Source organism: Coffea arabica, chromosome 5e (assembly GCF_036785885.1).
Source record: "Coffea arabica cultivar ET-39 chromosome 5e, Coffea Arabica ET-39 HiFi, whole genome shotgun sequence".
In the NCBI taxonomy this organism is placed as follows: Eukaryota; Viridiplantae; Streptophyta; class Magnoliopsida; order Gentianales; family Rubiaceae; genus Coffea; species Coffea arabica.
In genome coordinates, this window is record NC_092318.1 from 51,248,371 (window position 1) to 51,266,580 (window position 18,210).

An 18,210-nucleotide genomic window follows, 5' to 3' on the forward strand; every position below is an offset into this window, starting at 1 on the left:
CATGTTTTACCCTCTTCTTAACCATTATTTGTTTCATTTGCCTTCTGCCAGTGCTAAAATACTCTGCGCACAACCTCTACCTTAAAAGTAATAGACCAACTAATAAGCTAATGCCACGTCAGATCAACCTTAAAAAAATGATTGTTGACGTGGGCAAGTGCTATTAATTGAAGTTTGACAAGGAGAGTTGGGCACAGACGTAGAGGATGATGATGGCGCTCACTTTCTCTACCTCACGCGCTCATGCCCGCGCAGCTATCCATGCTGTGCGTGAAGGGTGAAGCAAACTAGCAAAGCAACAGATCCCTTCTGCCAACGACGCATTTGGTCTTGGACACATCCTCAGACCAACTCTCCGGTCAAGCGCGTGTCAAATATTTAATTCGCTTAATGTCATATTAACTCGTGTTTAATACTAGTTAAGTAGCAGTAGTAATTATTAAACCGTTGCCGCGATTGTTTTGCACGTGACATAAGTCGAGTGAGTCCAGGAAGTCATGGTCTATGATTTGGTAAAACATTTAGCTTAATATAGCTTCTTTCTTCCCAACAGGACTGCAGTCACGTGCATGCACCCTTGGATTCTTTCCTCTTTCAACCTCGTCCCTATCGACCAGCCATGTGATTTGACTTCCAAATTACCCTTCTATTTAGGGCATAATACCAAAAATGCCATTCATCTTGTAAAAACCAGGAGAATCAGAGGAATGGATGAACTCCCCAAACACAATACTACTAAATAATGGTACAAGGAAAGGATGGATGGTGGCGTTGATTGACATTCCCAAGAGAGCAGCCAGTTCAGCCGTGAGTGACGAGAGGGCATTATCATCTTTTTGTTATTTTCGTCCTGTTGCTAATTGTCCATATGAGAGATTACCTGGCCACGTTCATAGAGGATTTTGCATCACATTCCACTTATCTTGCTAGAGTAACATTAAATAAATTTTGCTCTGTTTGGATTGTAAATTATTTGAGATATTTTTACTGTAACATTTTTTGTGATGGGATGTATGTGAGATAAAAAGGTAATTGGGAAGGTAAAAAGGTGTATTGGAAATTGTAATGATAATGTAAGCAAATATATTTGGCCAAATAAATTGCTGTCCAAACAATTACTTGCTTCTCCATCATAATCATCTATTGATCATTACTCAACTATTCTGTGGACTATAGTGGCTTTACCAATTGACTACACTGTATTGGATGATGACCTAAGAAACCAAGGAGGGCTTTAATCAATGATTAGGTAATACTTAACTTCAAGTTTCAATTTTTGTAAATAGGGCAAGTACGTGGTCATAAAGTAATGGGTTCTGTATATTTTGTTGAATTTATTTCACATCGATCATGAAATGAATAGGATACTTGATTATTTATAAATGTGAAAAAAGTCTCACCACCCCTTTGGCTAATGTCCGGAGCGTGAAGGCTCAATAGCACTTAACACCGGTATTAGAACCAAGTTAAAACAACTCCCTTTAACGGACTTTTGAGATAAGAAGGCCTGTCAGCACCCAATACTGGTATCAAAACCTGATTACCACAAATCATCCTAGTAAACAATTAAATGATAACTCCTTCCAATAGACACTTTAATGTTGCTTGCCCGTCCGATGAATCAACCTAGGTCCCAATGTGTAAGAGGAATATTGTTGAGTTTACCCCGTAGTTGTGAAAGGGGTAGAATGCCTTATCTTTTGAGCTAAACTTTGAGGCAAAAAGGCCAATGGCACCCAACATATTTTTTCATAACATGAAAATTTATCCAGTTTCTGGCCAAAAATGTATAGACTCGTGAGTGTTGAAATATACCTTAGTGTCATTTTTTCAGTGTAGCAAAATGCACGAGAGGGTCTCAAAATGGAGTAACATGTAAGCCCCAAATAATAAAAAACATTGTGCAATCTTGCCACTTCTGTAGTTAACACAGATGATAATGGAGCTTTACATGAAACCATTCGAGTGAACAGCAATTGAATGTTGTGTTTGGATTGTATTTTTCGTCATTTTTCATGGAAAAATTAATGTAGCGATTTAATATATGTGAGGGAAAAAGGTGATAGAAAAATATGATCACGAAAAACGATAATATTTTCCGACGAAAACAAGCAATCCAAGCAAGGCAAGATTCTCATGCATATAATGATACCAAGAATGCAATAATGATAGCAGAGATAACTGATAGTAGTATTTGCAATTTTGCATCACATGCTTTGTTATTGTATGCTTTGTGACTTGTCAGAATGTATGTATCTTCAGAAAGCTCCTTCCCTCCTGCATTGCCCATTCGCCCCCTCAACCCTCAGATTTTAGTAGTAGAACTTAGAAGGGAAGAATGGCCACCGAATTTATGAGTTGGTTGAAGGGCATCTATCACTCACTCCATTACATTTTTGTGATGAAACCCGAATGCCCCTTAAAAGGCTCCTTAACGTAATCTTTACTTTTTAGCTATAAGACAAACAGAGCATATCGTCATCCTCATCAACAGCCTATCCTGTTCTGTTCTATTCTATTCTTTCTCATTACTCCTCTCTCATTCACTCACTCTGATAGATTTTCATGTGTCTATCTATCATGAGTCTGTTTCCAACTTTTCACTTCACTATACAGTCCACTACAACGCGCACGAATTCACAGTCTTCCTCTCATCGCTTCTCTGCCTGCTGCTGTGTACTTCTGGCATCCCACCATTAAAATCCCACGCAGCTTTAATCACTTTCATTCACAGTTTCATGCCCCCCGAGACAGCACAAAAACTCTACCTCCTTGCCCCCACCCCCAGCTACATGATAGATCGGTAAAACCGTAAAAAAAAGAAAAGAAAAGAAAAATTTAACACCCGAAGAAATGGAGCTAGATAGACCCCATCATAGAACAACTCCAGGCACAGCTAGCACAAGCAGTGAGCTCTTCGTCTGCTTCACATCTCGCCTTTCTGCTTCATCTTCAATGAAAATAGCCAAATCTATTCTAAGCCCAGGTCGGGCTCGTGACCCTCCAATTTCTCTGCCTACATCTCTCAGCAGGAGACTCAGGACTAATGGAAGCATCAAGGGCGGCCAAGCTTCTCCAATGTTCCCCACGGGAGGGAAAAAAAGAGGCTGCGCATTCGAAAACCCGGAACCTTCTTCCCCAAAGGTCACTTGCATTGGGCAGGTGCGAGTTAAGACCAAGAAGAAAGTAAAGCAAACGAGAAGTTTGTCAAGGAGGCGAAGTACTGGGGAGGCGAGTTTTAGGAAAGTAGAGCAATTGTCGAACGATGACTTGAAAATTAGTGGTGAAGAATTAGGTGCTTCTAATAGGACTCAGCAACAACAGAGGTATGCACCACCGGCGAACTCGAGCTCCCATTTTCAGCAGCAAGAATGTCTACCACAGAGGAATCAGAGGTGGGTGCATTTGCCTGTGACGATTTGTGAGGGCTTAAGGGCATTTGGAGCTGAATTTAGCTGCTTGTTTCCTTGCCGGTCATCTTGTTTTTCGACAAATGACAGGGAGAGAGAAGAGAAGGCTGGTAATATTGGGCAGGAAGGGCACGGGGAAGAGGGGAATAATGGTAATGATAATAGTGGGCAGAGTTCATGTGGGGCTGTATTTGCCAGATGGTTTGTTGCATTGCAGGATTGCGAGGGTGGGAAGAGTAGGGAAATAGAGTTGGTTGTAGGTGGTGGAGATGAGGAGGTCAGAACAGAGGCGAGGGAGAGGGCGTCAATGAGGAGTTCAAGAAGGCATGTTTTCGAGGATATGGAGTTTAAGGAAGAAATGATTGCAGTGAAGGGCGAGGAAGAAGAAGAGAAAGCTAGAGTGAGCATTTGTGTCCCTCCCAAGAACGCTCTTTTGTTGATGAGGTGTAGATCTGATCCCATGAAGGTGGCTACTCTTGCTAATAGATTCTGGGAGTCCCCTGCTCCAAAAGATGATGAAAATGAAGCAGAGGAGGAGAATGGTGAAGGAAATGGCGAATTGGTGGAAGTACCTGCACAGGATCTTGAAATTGTAAACGAGGACGCCAAAATAGAGGTGGAAGTAAGGGATGAAGTGGTGGAACAGTTGGTTTCAGCTGAGAGCAATGAAGAGGCAGAGGAGGAGCTGGAAAAAGAAGCAATCTTGGCAAATGAAATGCAAGAATTTGTTCAAGAAGAAGTTGAAGTTGAGAAGCCAAGCAAGCATAGCAGCAAGGGATTGGAAGTGAGCGAAGGGAAAATGCAGGCATTGATGGTAAGTGAAGAGGCTGATGAAGAAGAAGAAGTAGAAACAGGTTTACATTCATTTGAAGATGATTTATTGGATGAGGAAATGGCAGAAAACATGGAGAAAAATCTGATTCAAGGACAGGTTGTGGAAGAGGAGAAAGACGAACAGAGCATGCCAATTTCTTGTGATTCATTGTCCTCTGAAGAAAGCTCAGATAGACAGGAGGAGGGTTCTGAAAGCGAAGCACTGAAGAAAGAAGCAACGGTAGAATTCCTTCCTGTAGAAGAAGCTGCTCCGGAAGAAGAAAATGAAGCAAAAACAGACGAGTCAAACATCGAAGACGAGGCAGAAATCCCACATGAAACATCTACATCTTTGGAGGAGGAGGAAACAGAAAATGATGAAACAAAACAGATGACCACTACCTTTTTGTTATCTGAACCTGATGATGCAGAAAACGCCTCTGAAAGTGAAAAGGTCGAGCAAATTGAAGCAGCAGATGGGCAAGAAAGCCAAGAACCGCCTCAAGAGGAGAATGACGAAGATGTGGAAGTTGATAAAAATGATGAAGCCAAAGGCACCACCATAGAGAAAGAGACTATCCAGGAGGATAAAGAAAAGGAAAACTCATCATCATCGTCAAATGCGCTGCCGGAATGTTTGCTATTGATGATGTGTGAGCCGAAGCTGTCAATGGAAGTTTCCAAGGAGACATGGGTCTGCAGTACGGACTTCGTCCGATGGTTACCGGAGAGGCGGCCGGCAGCAGCTGTCACCAACAAGAAATTAGTCAACGCTCCACAGGACCCCAAGAAGGAAGTCAGCTGCACGGACTCCAATCATCCTCCCCCTCCTCCAATGGGACCACAACCACACCCACCGCCGCAGGAGCTTATGTCCCAACAGCAGCCGGAGATTTTTCTGCCGCCGAGGTCTTCCTGCTCTCTGCCGGCGGCAGCAGCTGTGTCCATGGCGGCCATGATTGAACAGAAGCTGGTGAACGCCGGGGGTTACGAGCCGTTTGTGTTGACCAGGTGTAAGTCCGAGCCCATGAGGACGGCGGCGGCTAAGCTTATGCCGGAGGCTTGTTTCTGGAAGAATAGGAAGCTTGAGCCGCATCGTAGTGCCACGTTCGGGGTCGGCGCGGCTGGGGTTGGGTTCTGAGCCGAGCCAAGCTGAGGTGGCAAAGGATAGCGAATCTGTAGTGTGTGGGTTAGCGTGGTACTGGAAATTGTATTAGTGTGTTTTTCTTTCTTTTAGTTTCATTTTTTGCCCTTTTCTATGATAGTCGAAAACTCTAGTCAGTGTTGCTTTGCACAGGTATCTTGGTAGTGTACTTTATTTAGCATGTTTGTACATGAGATGTTCCCCTTTTAGCAATTTTGTTTTTTTTTCGTTTGTAATGAATTTTTGAGTAGTAAAGTAGTAATTACTAGTATAATTATTAATCTTTTCTTTCTTTTTCTTTTTTTTACCCCTTGAATTTTTGCTGGTTTGTAAAATCAATACGAACGTGGTTATGATAGCTTCAAAGAAATGAAATTGGAGTGTAAATTGCCATATGTGAAATTAATGGATAGATAGAACTGGCATTGGAGAGTGGAATGAATGTTTGGGACATGACTTCGGATTCTATTGCTGACCAAATAGCAGCAGCAGCAGAAGATGGTAGCATTGGATTGCGAGTTTTCTTGAAATTTCTTTGAAACACATGGCTCGGTTTGGATTGTAAATTATTTAAGATATTTTCTTTTTTTTTTTATCGATACGATAGAATTCCTATAACCTAAGCTAGCCTATTCTAAGGAGGAGGGGGGAGGGGACTCGATGTGAGTAGAAACTCCATCGAAGTTGGTCAATGAAAACCGTCACATAATGTGACAAATTTTGTGGGAGGTAAGGTTCGAACCCTTGACCTCCCGCACCACCAAGCCTAAGAAGGCTTGGGATGACCACTGGACCAAAGGTCCAGTGACATTTGAGATATTTTCACTGTATCACTTTTTTTGATGTGATGTATGTGAGATAAAAAGGTAATTGGGAAGATAAAAAGGTGTGTTGGAAATTGTAATGAGATGTAAGCAAATAAATTTTGGCTAATAATCCTCTATCCAAACAGAGATTTTTACAGTACTATAATTCTCTTTTATCTAAAATTTTTAAAAGCTCCAATCGGCCCTTTTGTCTTCAACCGTGGTAAATGGCCCTCAACCATGGCAATTGCTTACTGGTGTATGAAGGTTAGAGAAGACTAGCCGAGTTAGATCCTTGTTTGGATTGTATTTTTCTGAATTTTTTATAGAAAAATTTCTGTAACGATTTGATATATGAAAGGTAAAAATATAATTGAAAAATATGTCGACGAAAACATTGGAATTGTTTTTTTATAACTTGCAATCCAAACACAATTGCATAAGTGAATTGAGGATCCCTTTAAAAAAATATATTTATTGAGGATCCCTCAAACTATGTCGGGAGATGAGGATCAATTAAGTTGGTGTTTTTGCACTTTGCAGCTTCTTTTACCAGATAAACCCTGCATGCAAGGGAATCTTCTCCGGCATCTTCTCTGCTCTCTACTTAAACTACCGGAAATTGACTAGCAGCATATGTAGCAACTTCGCTGGCATGTTCTCCAATTCCCAAGTTTAGAATTACAAATATCTTACTCCAGAGCAGCATAAAAAAGAGCCCAGAGAAGTAGTACAAGAAAACAAGCCAAGCAATCATATTATACCCCATCTGCATTAACATTTCTTTAGTGTGAGCTAGCCGTAACAGAGTAATTAGACGCTGTTAAACTGGTTTCTTGATTTGCTAATCATATTTAGGCAGGCTTCCTCAGCAGTATCCCCCACCTACACAGGAGGTCCAAACTGAAATCTTACCTTATCAGCCAGTAACGTTTAAGAAAGAGGAAAAGTTTGCAAAAAAACCACTAGCCGCCGGGACACAGAGAGAGAGAGATCAAGCAGTGTGATGAAATATTTTAGGAGTTACCATTTGTTCATACTCGAACGAACACATCAATTACATCATTCCTCAACCAAACATTTAAGTAAAGTATTTGTTTGACTCCTTGGAAATTACCAAACCCACTAGCTTCGAACTAAACTTAAAAAAAGAAAAAGAAAAAGGCTTCTAATGTTAATCAATGTGTATATTATCAAATTGATTGGCACTTCACTCGCAAACTCCACACAGATTGAGGACTTGGATTTTTGGAGCAAGACAGGAAGATTGATGGGGCTAACATGGAGAAAGGAATACTTGGATTTTGTGCTGGTGCCAGTTGGTTTCTTCATCTTGTTTGCATACCACCTCTTCCTTCTCCTCAGGTACCTAAAATATCCACACACCACAGTCATTGGCTATGAGCATCACAACAAGAGAGCTTGGGTCGACCGAATGGTACAGGTCAGGGACATAAATCCACCCCCTTCCCCACAACTTTTTCGTTTGTAATAGCAAGAAATTTTGATGTGATTGTGCCTTTATTGTAGTATGTTTTATACGATTTGGTGTATATTAATGTTATTTTATTTTTATTATACGTGTAAATCATGTACAAAACCTAACATATATCTTTAAGTGTATTTCTAATTTTGAGATGAATATACCGTATCAATTTCATCGAAAGCCAACTGTATTTGCCCTAATCACATTACATGCCAAATTGTAACCTGAAGCCAAGAGGAATTGATTTTATGCTAACGACATATATATATATATATATATATATATATATATATATATATAAGAGTAAATCTTATATGAACTGACAGTGTATATATTATCATGGTTAGATGCACGACACATATGCAAAATTTCAGTTTTAAATTCAAATTCAGATTATATGTCATGCATCCAATGATGAAAGTGCATACATTGTCAATGTATAGAAAATTAATTTAAAAACCAACTGATCTCTTTGGCAAACGAATTGCAGGTTGAAGGTCGTCACAAAAGCATGGCAATATCTGTGATCACCAGCCAAGTGTCAGCAGCAACTGCCCTGTCTTCAATTTCACTGGTTTTATGCTCTCTTATTGGAGCATGGCTTGGGGGCAATTCCGCCATCATCACCAAGAGCAGGATCGTCTATGGAGACACGAGCACGTCAACTGCTTCCATCAAATACATAGCTCTTCTTTGCTGCTTCATGGTGGCTTTTGGATGCTTTGTTCAGACTGCAGGGTTCTTTGTTCTTGCAAATTTCCTCATAACCACGCCCGATAGTGACATTCCTGTGCTCCAGATTGAGAAAGCAGTGATCAGAGGAAGTACTTTCTGGTCAATTGGCTTGCGGGCTCTCTATTTTGCCATCACTTTTCTCATGTGGATTTTTGGTCCGATTCCTATGCTGGTTTCTTCGGTGATCACTGTGGCAGTTTTGCATCATTTAGATACAAATACCACGCCTTTGCATCAGTACCAGCCATCCGGAACTCGCCATCTCATGCAGAAGAACGGTCAGGGATCCTCAGGCATCATCGCACCGGAACGGTAGCCAACTATACAAAAGTAACCTTAAACTAGAGTCAGATCAAGAAAGCAACACACATTTCATGCATAGCCGATTGGAAAGTGAATTAGGAACTAAATGCAAGTCTTGTATCTGAGTTTGGATCTTTTGATACATTGTGTAGATGGGCTATGAAAATCATGCTTAGAATATATGTTTATGGTACATAAGCATAAAAAAAGAAGAAGAAATGAAATCCTTTGTTTTCAAGTTCGTAAAATAATTAGTCCATCATGTAGTATATGACATCTTAGGTTTTGTTCACCAATGTATGTTTTCATGGAATATGTGTTGGAGTGGGTCCGACAATACACAGAGTCTAATGTAAAATTGTGGTGAAATTTGTTTGTGGAGAAGCTAGCAAGACAGCAGATTATTACCTAACCAAAAAGTCTGTTGACATGAATATCTCCAAGCCCCGGAACTTTAATTTGCTTTGTGAAAAGGATCAAAGCATTGCTGTCTTTTCCAATATTGCCAGTCTTATCCACCAATTCGTCCTAGATTCTAAAAGGTCTAAAGATCCTAACTTTACATTCCCATATTACCTTTTTTCCCCAGGTTACTCACTTTGATGCTATGCTTCGGGTCGTTCTCTTTGGAGAAGGCCATGGATGAAAAAAGTGGGGATCCGGCAAAAGCAGAAAGGGACTGTTGCCGGTTTACAATGCGGAGTGGCCAATGCTGTATATACAGTGGTGGGGTGAAGCCTTAAAAGTTTGAAAGCTGCCTTTTTCTCTTTTTCTCCTCAGTAACGAATTGGCACCTTCTGCTGTGTATTAATGCATGGCAACATACGTCCAAACATAGGATTGGTGCTTTGGGAAGCCTCACGTGAAGTTTGCGTCAGACTTGCAATTGGCTTTTCAGTTATGCACTTTAACTTTTTCTTCTTTTTCTTTTTCTTTTTCTTTTTGGCAAATTGCTTCAAGTTGGAAAGAGGAGAGATCTAATCCAAGTGTGTATTGTCCACAAAATAATTTATCATATGTCTAATAGCGTGTACTAATGCATAAGAATTATGAGAGTAATTTAAAAATTATGCCACTAAATCATCACATTAGAGGTAAATTTGCTGCAGAGAGTGGGGAATATTGGATTAAATTTTTATATACTGTTAGTGTAGACGAATTTTTATACTAATAAACGTAGATGTATGTCACATATGCACAAAGTGAATTTTAAATTTGAAATCAGATTACATGACATACATCTCACCCACTCGTTCGTTCGCTCGTGTATATATATATATACTAAATATTTTATTAAAAAATTATTCATATACAATAACCTACTTTCTCTTATAAATATGAGAATCATAACTATTTGTTCAACACACAAACCAAATAGGAAAAAAAAAAAGAAAAGAAAAGGAAGAGGACAGATTACATATGTTGGATGATATACGTTTCTCGCCACTAGCCCTTTGCCTGGTGTTGGAAGATTAAGGGTTCAACTCTTGTTTCTATCAAATTGTCACTGTATATGGCTGCTTCAGTGGCTTTCTCCTATGGTTATAGAAATGTTACCGTTGTGACAAAAAAAAAAATGATATACGTTTCTCAGCCAACCCAATCTGACTCCAATAGATGGTTCTGACGTGATTCTGGGTCCTTAAATGGGTTGGGTCCTTCTCGTCTCCCCCAACTCCCTCACAGCTGAGCTAGTTCGAATATATTTACGCAGAGTTTTGTGTAAGAGAATCATGGTCCGAACTTGGACCCAGAGTGCAGATAGACAATCCAAATGATTAATAATTGGCCCAAGATTACTCCCCGCACACAGTATGGATTTTAAAAGCTTAGGGCCCGTTTATATATTGTAGTAGTATTTTTTTGAAGATGTGATATACGAGTTATAAAGAAAGTCATTGAAAAATGTGATAAAAATATTCTCACGGAATCTCAAAATTTTTTTTTGCGCAAAAAATGCAATCGCAAACAAGGCTTTAGATACAACACTTTTTTCGGAATTTCAGAGTAGATTTATGACTTTGGTACATACTCTAATATTATTTGAGTCTTTGCATCCAAAATTTCAGTAACAATTCAAACATCTTTGCATTGTTCATACCCTTTTTTCTTGATTTATGGGATTTTGCATCTCTGAGATTCATTAACCTATTTGCTATTTTGAAATTTCAATGTAATTAAGAGTTAAGACCTCTTTTTCCCTAGTGTTTAATTGCATAATAAGGATCTCTTGTCAATTTGGATTGGAAATGGCACCCAAATTTATACTACAAGCTACGTACATCTGTATATCAGTTGGCATAGTTAGCCGTTGACTTTGTGTTTGCCAGCCTTGTCCACCCCAGTATATACAAAACGGGAATCAAGGTTGACCAAGAAAAAATTACACAAGAGAGAGACTGAAATACTAACGAATGATTGGTTTCCAGCACAAGGAAGAAATTTCCTTTTCCAAAAGTCTTTGTAAACTTATTTGGTTTCCTTTGGGAGTTGACAAATGGGAAGAAACTTTAAAGAAAAGGAACAATAAGAAAGAGTTCTATTTATTGTTTCTCTTACTTGGAAGTTCTAGTAGGCAAGGATGGAGAGAAAAGAAAAGTAAGTTTTATCTCCAAAATTGGAAGAGAAAATGGAGATAGGAAACTTTACTAACATGTCAAGGTACCTATATAACATTTGCTGTATAAAAAAGTAAGAATTTTTTAATGGTTGCTCTATGAACACTCGGTGTACTTAAATTACATTTTTTATTATGTGATTGTCTAAATTCATATTCATTGTTCTCCTTGCATTAAAAAAATGAGATGCATCTTAGTTAAATGATTGCTAGTAGCCACCCATTAATCAAATGAAAAAAACAATGGTTCCGTTATAGGGGTGTTTTTGAAATATTTTACTGTAGCAATGTAGGTGAAATTTTTTTTTTTTTTTTCCTGTAGATGAGGTTGTTTTTGAGGTTGTTTTTGGTATTTTTGAAGTTGTTGAAATTTTGTATATTACTGTAATATTATATTTCAAAAACTTGTTTTTAAAAAAATAAGCAATCCAAACGGAGCCAATAATAATTCAATTCCTTGATGTAAATACCATCCTTATTTCTTGGCTAAGCTCGAAGAATAGCAACTCTCTCTCTCTCTCTCTCTCAAGATAGTGAGCAAGAAAGAAATGACAATTAGTGGGTATTTATACATGGCATAGTCATATGGAATCATCATGCATTTACCACTACGGAACTTCTCCATAAGCACAAGTAGGAACTGTCACATTTTCTCTTCTTGAAGGTGGGGAGAAAAAAAACACACACACAAAGAGCAGAAAACAAGAAGTATCACATCATTCAGTTGCTATATTACTTGCTCTAAGCTATTTCATTTCAGTATTACAAGTGCAGCACCGGCTCTTACCTCTCACAATGGCTTTTGAGTGTTGGCCTCTTATCTATGACTTGTTACAACTTTCTTGTATTTCGAATTATTATTGATATGCTTGATGTTTAAGCCAGTTCTTGGACTCACTCTTAACTTCGCAGTGAGTCCACACCATTGGCCACGCATCAAATTGTACATACTTATGCTCAAGATTTGTACAAAATGTGGATTTGAAATGAAGAGATATCAATTGAGTTCATCCTTTATCAAGGATATGGTGATTTTTTGCATCAGCAACCAGTAAAGATAAAAGTAGCTTTCCCCCACCCCCCACCCTTTTGGCCGTTGAATGGCTTGCTTTTTGTGTTGAATGAGAACTCAACTTCTGTTTAATACTTTGAAGCTTTAAAAATATGACTTTATGGCCATTATTTCCGGAAAAAACTGGCAGTGGACGCTTGAAAAATCGCCACACGCATCACAGGAGAAATATTTTGTTGACACGCTAAGGAATCGTCCATACTCCATAATAACTTTCCAGCAGCTGGATTTGGATACCACGTCGTTTCATGACTCATGCATGAGCAAGCTTGATCAACTAAAAAAAAAAGAACCAATCAGGTTGGGTTCTATAGCCACTTTGATATTTTTTTTTTTTAAAAAAAGGTACCATAAGGAAAAGTCTATCAATGGTGAAAACAACAACAACAACCAGTCCTATATTCTATTCACAAAACATCTGTGAAGGAACGCGTAACATTTTGATCCAATAGCAGTTTTGCAACATGACATGATAATTTAATTAGTAGTATCATCTCCAGTTGAGTGTAGCTATAAAATAAGTGAAATAAAATATAGCCAAAAGCATGCTCAAACCTTCAATACCGGGAGGGTGATACGAGGAACTTATAAGAGTTGCCATTTTCCAATTATACCATATTGGAGTGGCGGAGAATATAACTAGCAGTGATGGTTGACGTTGAGTGATAGTTTCTTTGTCTGCAAAAACACTCGTATTCTTGGAGAAGACATAGCTGGAAGAATGTGGGGGGCATGGAGGAAGGAATTCTTGGATGTAATTCTGGTACCTGCGAGTTTATTCATTTTGTTCGGGTACCATCTCTTCCTTCTGTATAGGTACCTCAGATATCCAAGCACCACAACCATCGGATATGAGAATCACAACAGAAGAGTTTGGGTTGAAAGAATGATGGAGGTCAGTAACTTCACATCCTTTTTTTCTTTTTCTTGATTTCTTTGTGCAAGTAGTTTTTACCTTTTTGGTTCTCTGCTGGGATCTTGAAAATAAACTGCAGATTGATATGGCACATTCATTTATGAGCACCTTGAAAATGTTCTGCAGATTGATGCCAAAGACAGGCCGGCATTATCAGTGATTGCCAACACCATGTCAGCAGCATCTGCGCTGTCTTCAATTTCTCTAGTGCTGAGCTCTTTAATTGGAGCATGGCTGGGGAGTTCTAACAGGACAGTCTTTACGAGCAACCTTATATATGGAGCCACAAGTCCTTCAGTTATTTCTATCAAGTATGTGGCTTTACTTGTCTGCTTCCTGGTGGCCTTTGGCTCATTTGTACAAACTTCAAGGTGCTTGGTTAATGCTAGTTTTCTCATGACCATGCCAAACGCGGATGTTCCTATGAGCTACATTGAAAAGGAAATGATAACAGGAAGTATTTTCTACGAATTTGGCATGAGGGTGCTCTATTTAGCCACCACTTTTCTGCTGTGGGTCTTTGGTCCAATTCCAATGTTTGTTTCCTCTGTCACCATGGTGGGATTGTTGCTTAGGCTGGACGCAAATACAACAGTTTTGTATCACTATCCACGGATTGGTCAGGACGTGTCTAAAGTCACCAAAGCTGTTGAGCATCATGAAAGACGACCACAAGGAAGGAAGTAGACAGTCAGTCGGGTGATTCCCAGTTGGATATATGGTTCCTGACTGAAAGCTTAGTCAACTACAGACGATGCAGAATCTCTCAAACGCAATCAACTCTTCAGTCCTATACAACAATATTACCTAGAGTAATCACGACCTCTCCTTTTTCTTGCTGAATTTACCAAAAAAATTTACATTGTAACTCACAATTGTACACAGTTTTTATCAAAGATTTTTTTACCTTTACAAAGATTGAAGATCCACAATGCATACAAGCAAATCAGAAGTTTCCTTGTCTCCAGTTCATTCATTTCCTTCCAAATTTGTAACTTACAAGGGAATCAGTAGTTTCCTTTTGCCTGTTCTAGACGAGGCAAATTAACTACAACCGCTGGGATCCCCGTTTCCGTAGACCTTCTCAAAAACACAACATCTGGGAAAATTCATGTGAAACTAATGTCAGCACACCTATTTAAGAACAGCATTTTCCTTCTTCAGCTTGAATAAAATCAATGGCTAACCTCTGCCCTGATGTTATAGTCTAAATTCAATCTTGTTTACTAGAGGGCTTTGGTGTCTGCATATGAAAGAAGAATTTAGCTTCTTGACAGATTAGTTTTAAACAGAAGATATTCATCTTAAGGATAAATTCTACAAGTTAGGAAATGGTCACACAGAAGTATAAAAAATAATGAAGAAAAATGGCTACATAAACCAGCTTTGCAGCTTATAATTATTATTATTTTATTTTTGCAAGAAGAAGATCATGTACAATATGGCATATACTGATCTTCACCATGAAACTTGTCATGTATATCAGTGTCAAGTTAATAGGGCAAGGAAAGTTTGCCTTAATATTTCTCATTTGTTTTGGGGGAGGGAGAAGGAAATAAAGAAGAAAAAAGAATGATTGGAAACTCTAGCTACATATATAAACAAGACAGACGTAAATTGTACTCAAAAGGAAAAAAAGAGAAAGAAGAAGAAAGGTTGACTACTAAGGTAACCAAAAATAGAATTAGGAATGACTGCAGAGATAAAAAGCGTCATTATACAGAGATGTAGATCATTACCAGAAAAACTAATACATATATGAGAGGCTGTTGCACACAAAAGGAACTGAAACTGTTCCCACCAACCTGTTAGCTATATCTGCAATTATTGTGAACTATCTGAACTTGGATCCTCATTAAGACTCCTTATCCCAGAACTGTCAATGGGACCTTTCGGTGATTCATCTGATGATTTTACCTGTGCTTCACCTCCATTTTTTGACTCGTTTGGTGGAGAATCTCCCATAAAGGAGTTGATCACAAGCTGGCCAGAGTAAAGAAGTAATCCTACAGAATTTATGCCGAAGACAAATGTAGCAAGGTAACACAAACCGTTGACAATAGTCCTGCATGGAGATGATAAGAAGAGTTTATAAATCTTGCCTCATTTTTTTCTTTGTGGCTTGGAGAGTTTGTAGATCTCTCAGCTAAATGGACATAGCTGTATGAGATAATACAGATACAGAGCATACCTGATGGTTATGGTTATCTGGCGAACCTGGAATACATAGAAAGATAATCTCAACACCCGAAGATGAAAAATAATCAAGAAAAGAGTCAAGCTACTAAGAAGGTTCAGAAATATGATAAACGAGGTGCTTCTTTCCTTTGGGTCCCATGAAAGTGCTTATTATGGCAGGGATGCCAATTTGAGAGTACATATAATTGTAACTTGCATCTCAACATGATTAATCAGTTTTAAAGCATCAACAACAATTCAAGGTTTTAGAAGGCAAGTAATAATGCAATTGCACTATTACATTGTGGAGATGCTTAATTACAGGACACAAGATGAACCAGAACTAGTATCAGACAGAAACATTCCTGAACATACAACTATATTAGGACAACTTTTAATGACAATGTTACACTGCTCTCTAGTTTCATTTCAATGATGACTCATCATTTAAACACTTCTGAGCACACAACTATATTAGCTTATAGTATCAGACAGAAAATTAGTATCGCAAACAATTTTCTCTAAAAATTGCTGACTCTTGAGTTGGAAAAGTAGTATCACACAGAAATTTACCACAACTCTGGACTTGCATAGGGGAACTTGAGTAGTGATAATAGATTATGGGTGTGTTATTTATTCACAATAAAAACTGAAACTCCTTCCTTTTTTCTCTCATTGCATGTAATGAAACAAAATGCACTAGCTAAACCAAACTACTATCTATAAAGCAAATTGTCACAAAATTCACGTACAATAGTTTTGAGCAACCATCTCATTTGAGACTTTTTTTTTTTTTTTTTTTTAAACGCATCTTATTTGGGACATGAATTCTTACCTTTCATACCCCTGTTTTTTTTCCCAACACATATCATGTTAAACGTAACCAGGTCAATATCACAAACCTACGTGAATAAAGCTAAAGCTAATCAAAGGACTAACTGAGAAGTTATCTGAAAGTGGTTGCTGATTGAGAGCAGCCTCAATAGTGGTGGTGAACTTGTAAAGAAGCAACGCAATGGCACCCGCTGTTAAACCTCCCAGCAATGCTTGAACAGGTGAAGGTGAAGACTTAGCATCAATCGGTGTTGGCACCATTACCTTTAAATTCTCCAATGCTTCCTCCTTCAACGACTTCTTAGCTCCTGATGACCTAAGTTTCTAATCCCACCAAGAGTTAGTCAAATTTTCCACATTAAGAACACCCAAAGATACAAATAATCAAACATTACATGCCTCTTCTAACTACTCATCGCATTACAACTTGCAATACAAGCTTATATATCGTCCTATCAGTATCAGAAAGGCATCATCTTCTCATAAAAGTGCATGCATCAAGTCCTCAATCCTAAAAGTAACAACACTTTAGCTAAAAAACTCCTCTAAAGCTGCAAAAAAATCCCAACTTTACACCTGAATATATACTCAAGAAACCAAGAACACCCAAATAATCAGCTGCTACACAGCGATAATCATCCCACTGGCAAATTAAAACGTATGCTATTCAGAAACAATTAGAGTTTAATATACAGGATTAGTAATTAAAGTTAAAGAATTACCAAATTCATCATACAGAATGGGGCATCAATTATAGTTGGACTGACATACCAATTCTTTGGCGCGTTTAGCTCGTCGGCGGATGGAGCGAAAGAGGAAGACAGTGATGGCGCCAGTGAGGAGGACACTGGTGGCAGTTTGGATGGGAGTAGGCTTGTCGGAGGTGGCGAAAACGGAAGGACTGGAAGATGGGATTTCTATTGGGCCCTCTTCTGGAGGTGCCTCTTCTACAGTGGCGGTGGTGTTGGGTTGTTCTGGGAGTTGGGCCAGCCATGGTTCAGTGGTTGTATGGTGGTTGTGGGCTGAGACAGAGCGGGAAATGGTGGCTGTGAGGGACTTACAGAGGAAGTTAAGAGAAGAAAGGGAAATGGGCAGAGGAGAAAAGGTGAGGAGGGAAGAGGAAGATTGAGGGAAGGGGAAGAAGCAATGTGGTGGAGTTTGGAAGATTTGAGCATGGGGTGATTTTAGAGTTAGAGTAGGCATGGTGAGGCCTGAGTGATAAGGAGGAGTTTACGGTGATGCTTCTTGATTCTGCTTCTGTACTTTCAGTTTTTTCTTTATGCGAGATCTACTACCAAAATCATAATTCATTCTCTTGATTTTTTTTCTGTGTTTTTTTAGGGAAATAGAAAAGCCCTTGGGTATTACCAGGGATAAATCTCCGCGGTCCCATGATGCCCCATTGGTAGAGGAAAGCAATGGAGTTGAACATTGCAAAAGAATATGAATGTCTTGATTCTAACAATTTCTTGTTTTCTTGATTTATTCCTGTTAGTTTTAGTCAGAATTTACTACATAATTCCTTTTATTTGGTTTGAAGATATGAAAGGGAATTGGTTTTCTTAGAATTTTACTTGCACTTTTCCCCCAAGTTCCAGAATTTGGAACCCTAAACTTGACCTTAAATCATTAGCAACAAAGAATACAGGACTTAGAATAGAATTAAGAGAGTCACCAGGGTCATAGCATACGTTACTTTTTCATGCATGATAATTTAGATGGTATGGTCCCAAAGAGTAGGGCTGCAAACGAGCCGAGTCGAATCGAGTTTTGAGCTAATCGAACCGAGTCTCGACTAAATTTTACCAAACTCGAGCTCGACGAGCCGGCAATTTTCGAGCTCGAGCTCGAGCTCGAAAAAAATAAATAAAATAATATTTTTTTCTTAATAAATAA

The 18,210-nt window shown here is 38.8% G+C and overlaps 4 protein-coding genes across 9 annotated transcripts; 3 read left to right on the forward strand and 1 right to left on the reverse strand.

Moving 5' to 3' along the window:
- The first annotated feature begins 2,241 nt into the window (after window positions 1-2,241).
- Window positions 2,242-5,648, forward strand: LOC113688094 (uncharacterized). The gene has a single exon (XM_027205756.2). It carries the CDS (start codon window positions 2,854-2,856, stop codon window positions 5,362-5,364), a length of 2,511 nt encoding a protein of 836 aa, XP_027061557.1. The 5' UTR covers window positions 2,242-2,853; the 3' UTR covers window positions 5,365-5,648.
- A 1,526-nt stretch (window positions 5,649-7,174) lies between these two features.
- LOC113687834 (uncharacterized) lies at window positions 7,175-9,799 on the forward strand. Of its 2 annotated transcripts, XM_027205356.2 has the most exons (3): window positions 7,175-7,617; window positions 8,150-8,706; window positions 9,287-9,799. In XM_027205356.2, the coding sequence occupies exons 1-3, from the start codon at window positions 7,345-7,347 to the stop codon at window positions 9,438-9,440; spliced, it is 984 nt and encodes a 327-aa protein (XP_027061157.1). In that variant the 5' UTR covers window positions 7,175-7,344; the 3' UTR covers window positions 9,441-9,799. The 2 variants fall into 2 exon arrangements, with proteins under 2 accessions (XP_027061157.1, XP_071905252.1); XM_072049151.1 differs by lacking the exon at window positions 9,287-9,799 and having other exon boundaries at window positions 7,182-7,617; window positions 8,150-9,012.
- Window positions 9,800-12,720: 2,921 nt separating this feature from the next.
- On the forward strand, window positions 12,721-14,218 carry LOC113743202 (uncharacterized). Its single transcript, XM_027271159.2, has 2 exons — window positions 12,721-13,281; window positions 13,429-14,218. Exons 1-2 carry the CDS (start codon window positions 13,108-13,110, stop codon window positions 13,987-13,989), a joined length of 735 nt encoding a protein of 244 aa, XP_027126960.1. The 5' UTR covers window positions 12,721-13,107; the 3' UTR covers window positions 13,990-14,218.
- Window positions 13,979-17,653, reverse strand: LOC113743201 (uncharacterized). 5 transcript variants are annotated; one of them, XR_003461037.2, is made up of 7 exons: window positions 17,086-17,652; window positions 16,420-16,638; window positions 15,494-15,519; window positions 15,108-15,367; window positions 14,490-14,545; window positions 14,210-14,401; window positions 13,979-14,092 (listed from the first exon to the last, which is right to left on the reverse strand). XR_003461037.2 is itself a non-coding variant. In XM_072049152.1 (5 exons), exons 1-4 carry the CDS (start codon window positions 17,515-17,517, stop codon window positions 15,127-15,129), a joined length of 918 nt encoding a protein of 305 aa, XP_071905253.1. In that variant the 5' UTR covers window positions 17,518-17,653; the 3' UTR covers window positions 13,979-14,401; window positions 15,108-15,126. The 5 variants fall into 5 exon arrangements, 3 of the variants coding, with proteins under 3 accessions (XP_071905253.1, XP_027126958.1, XP_027126959.1); XR_003461036.2 differs by having other exon boundaries at window positions 13,979-14,401; XM_072049152.1 differs by lacking the exon at window positions 14,490-14,545 and having other exon boundaries at window positions 13,979-14,401; window positions 17,086-17,653.
- Window positions 17,654-18,210: the final 557 nt, after the last annotated feature.

Bases quoted from the DNA above. Each gene is read 5' to 3' on its own strand.
- LOC113687834 (XM_027205356.2), top strand. From the start codon at position 7,345: ATGTTAATCAATGTGTATATTATCAAATTGATTGGCACTTCACTCGCA. The intron at 7,618-8,149 runs GTCAGGGACATA...AACGAATTGCAG, and splicing joins GGGTCGACCGAATGGTACAG to GTTGAAGGTCGTCACAAAAG. The intron at 8,707-9,286 runs GTAGCCAACTAT...TTTTTTCCCCAG, and splicing joins GGCATCATCGCACCGGAACG to GTTACTCACTTTGATGCTAT.
- LOC113743202 (XM_027271159.2), top strand. From the start codon at position 13,108: ATGTGGGGGGCATGGAGGAAGGAATTCTTGGATGTAATTCTGGTACCT. The intron at 13,282-13,428 runs GTCAGTAACTTC...AATGTTCTGCAG, and splicing joins GGGTTGAAAGAATGATGGAG to ATTGATGCCAAAGACAGGCC.
- LOC113688094 (XM_027205756.2), top strand. From the start codon at position 2,854: ATGGAGCTAGATAGACCCCATCATAGAACAACTCCAGGCACAGCTAGC.
- LOC113743201 (XM_072049152.1), bottom strand. From the start codon at position 17,517: ATGCCTACTCTAACTCTAAAATCACCCCATGCTCAAATCTTCCAAACT. The intron at 15,520-16,419 runs GTTAGTCCTTTG...TATGTATTCCAG, and splicing joins CACTTTCAGATAACTTCTCA to GTTCGCCAGATAACCATAAC. The intron at 15,368-15,493 runs GTATGCTCTGTA...ATCTCCATGCAG, and splicing joins CAGATAACCATAACCATCAG to GACTATTGTCAACGGTTTGT.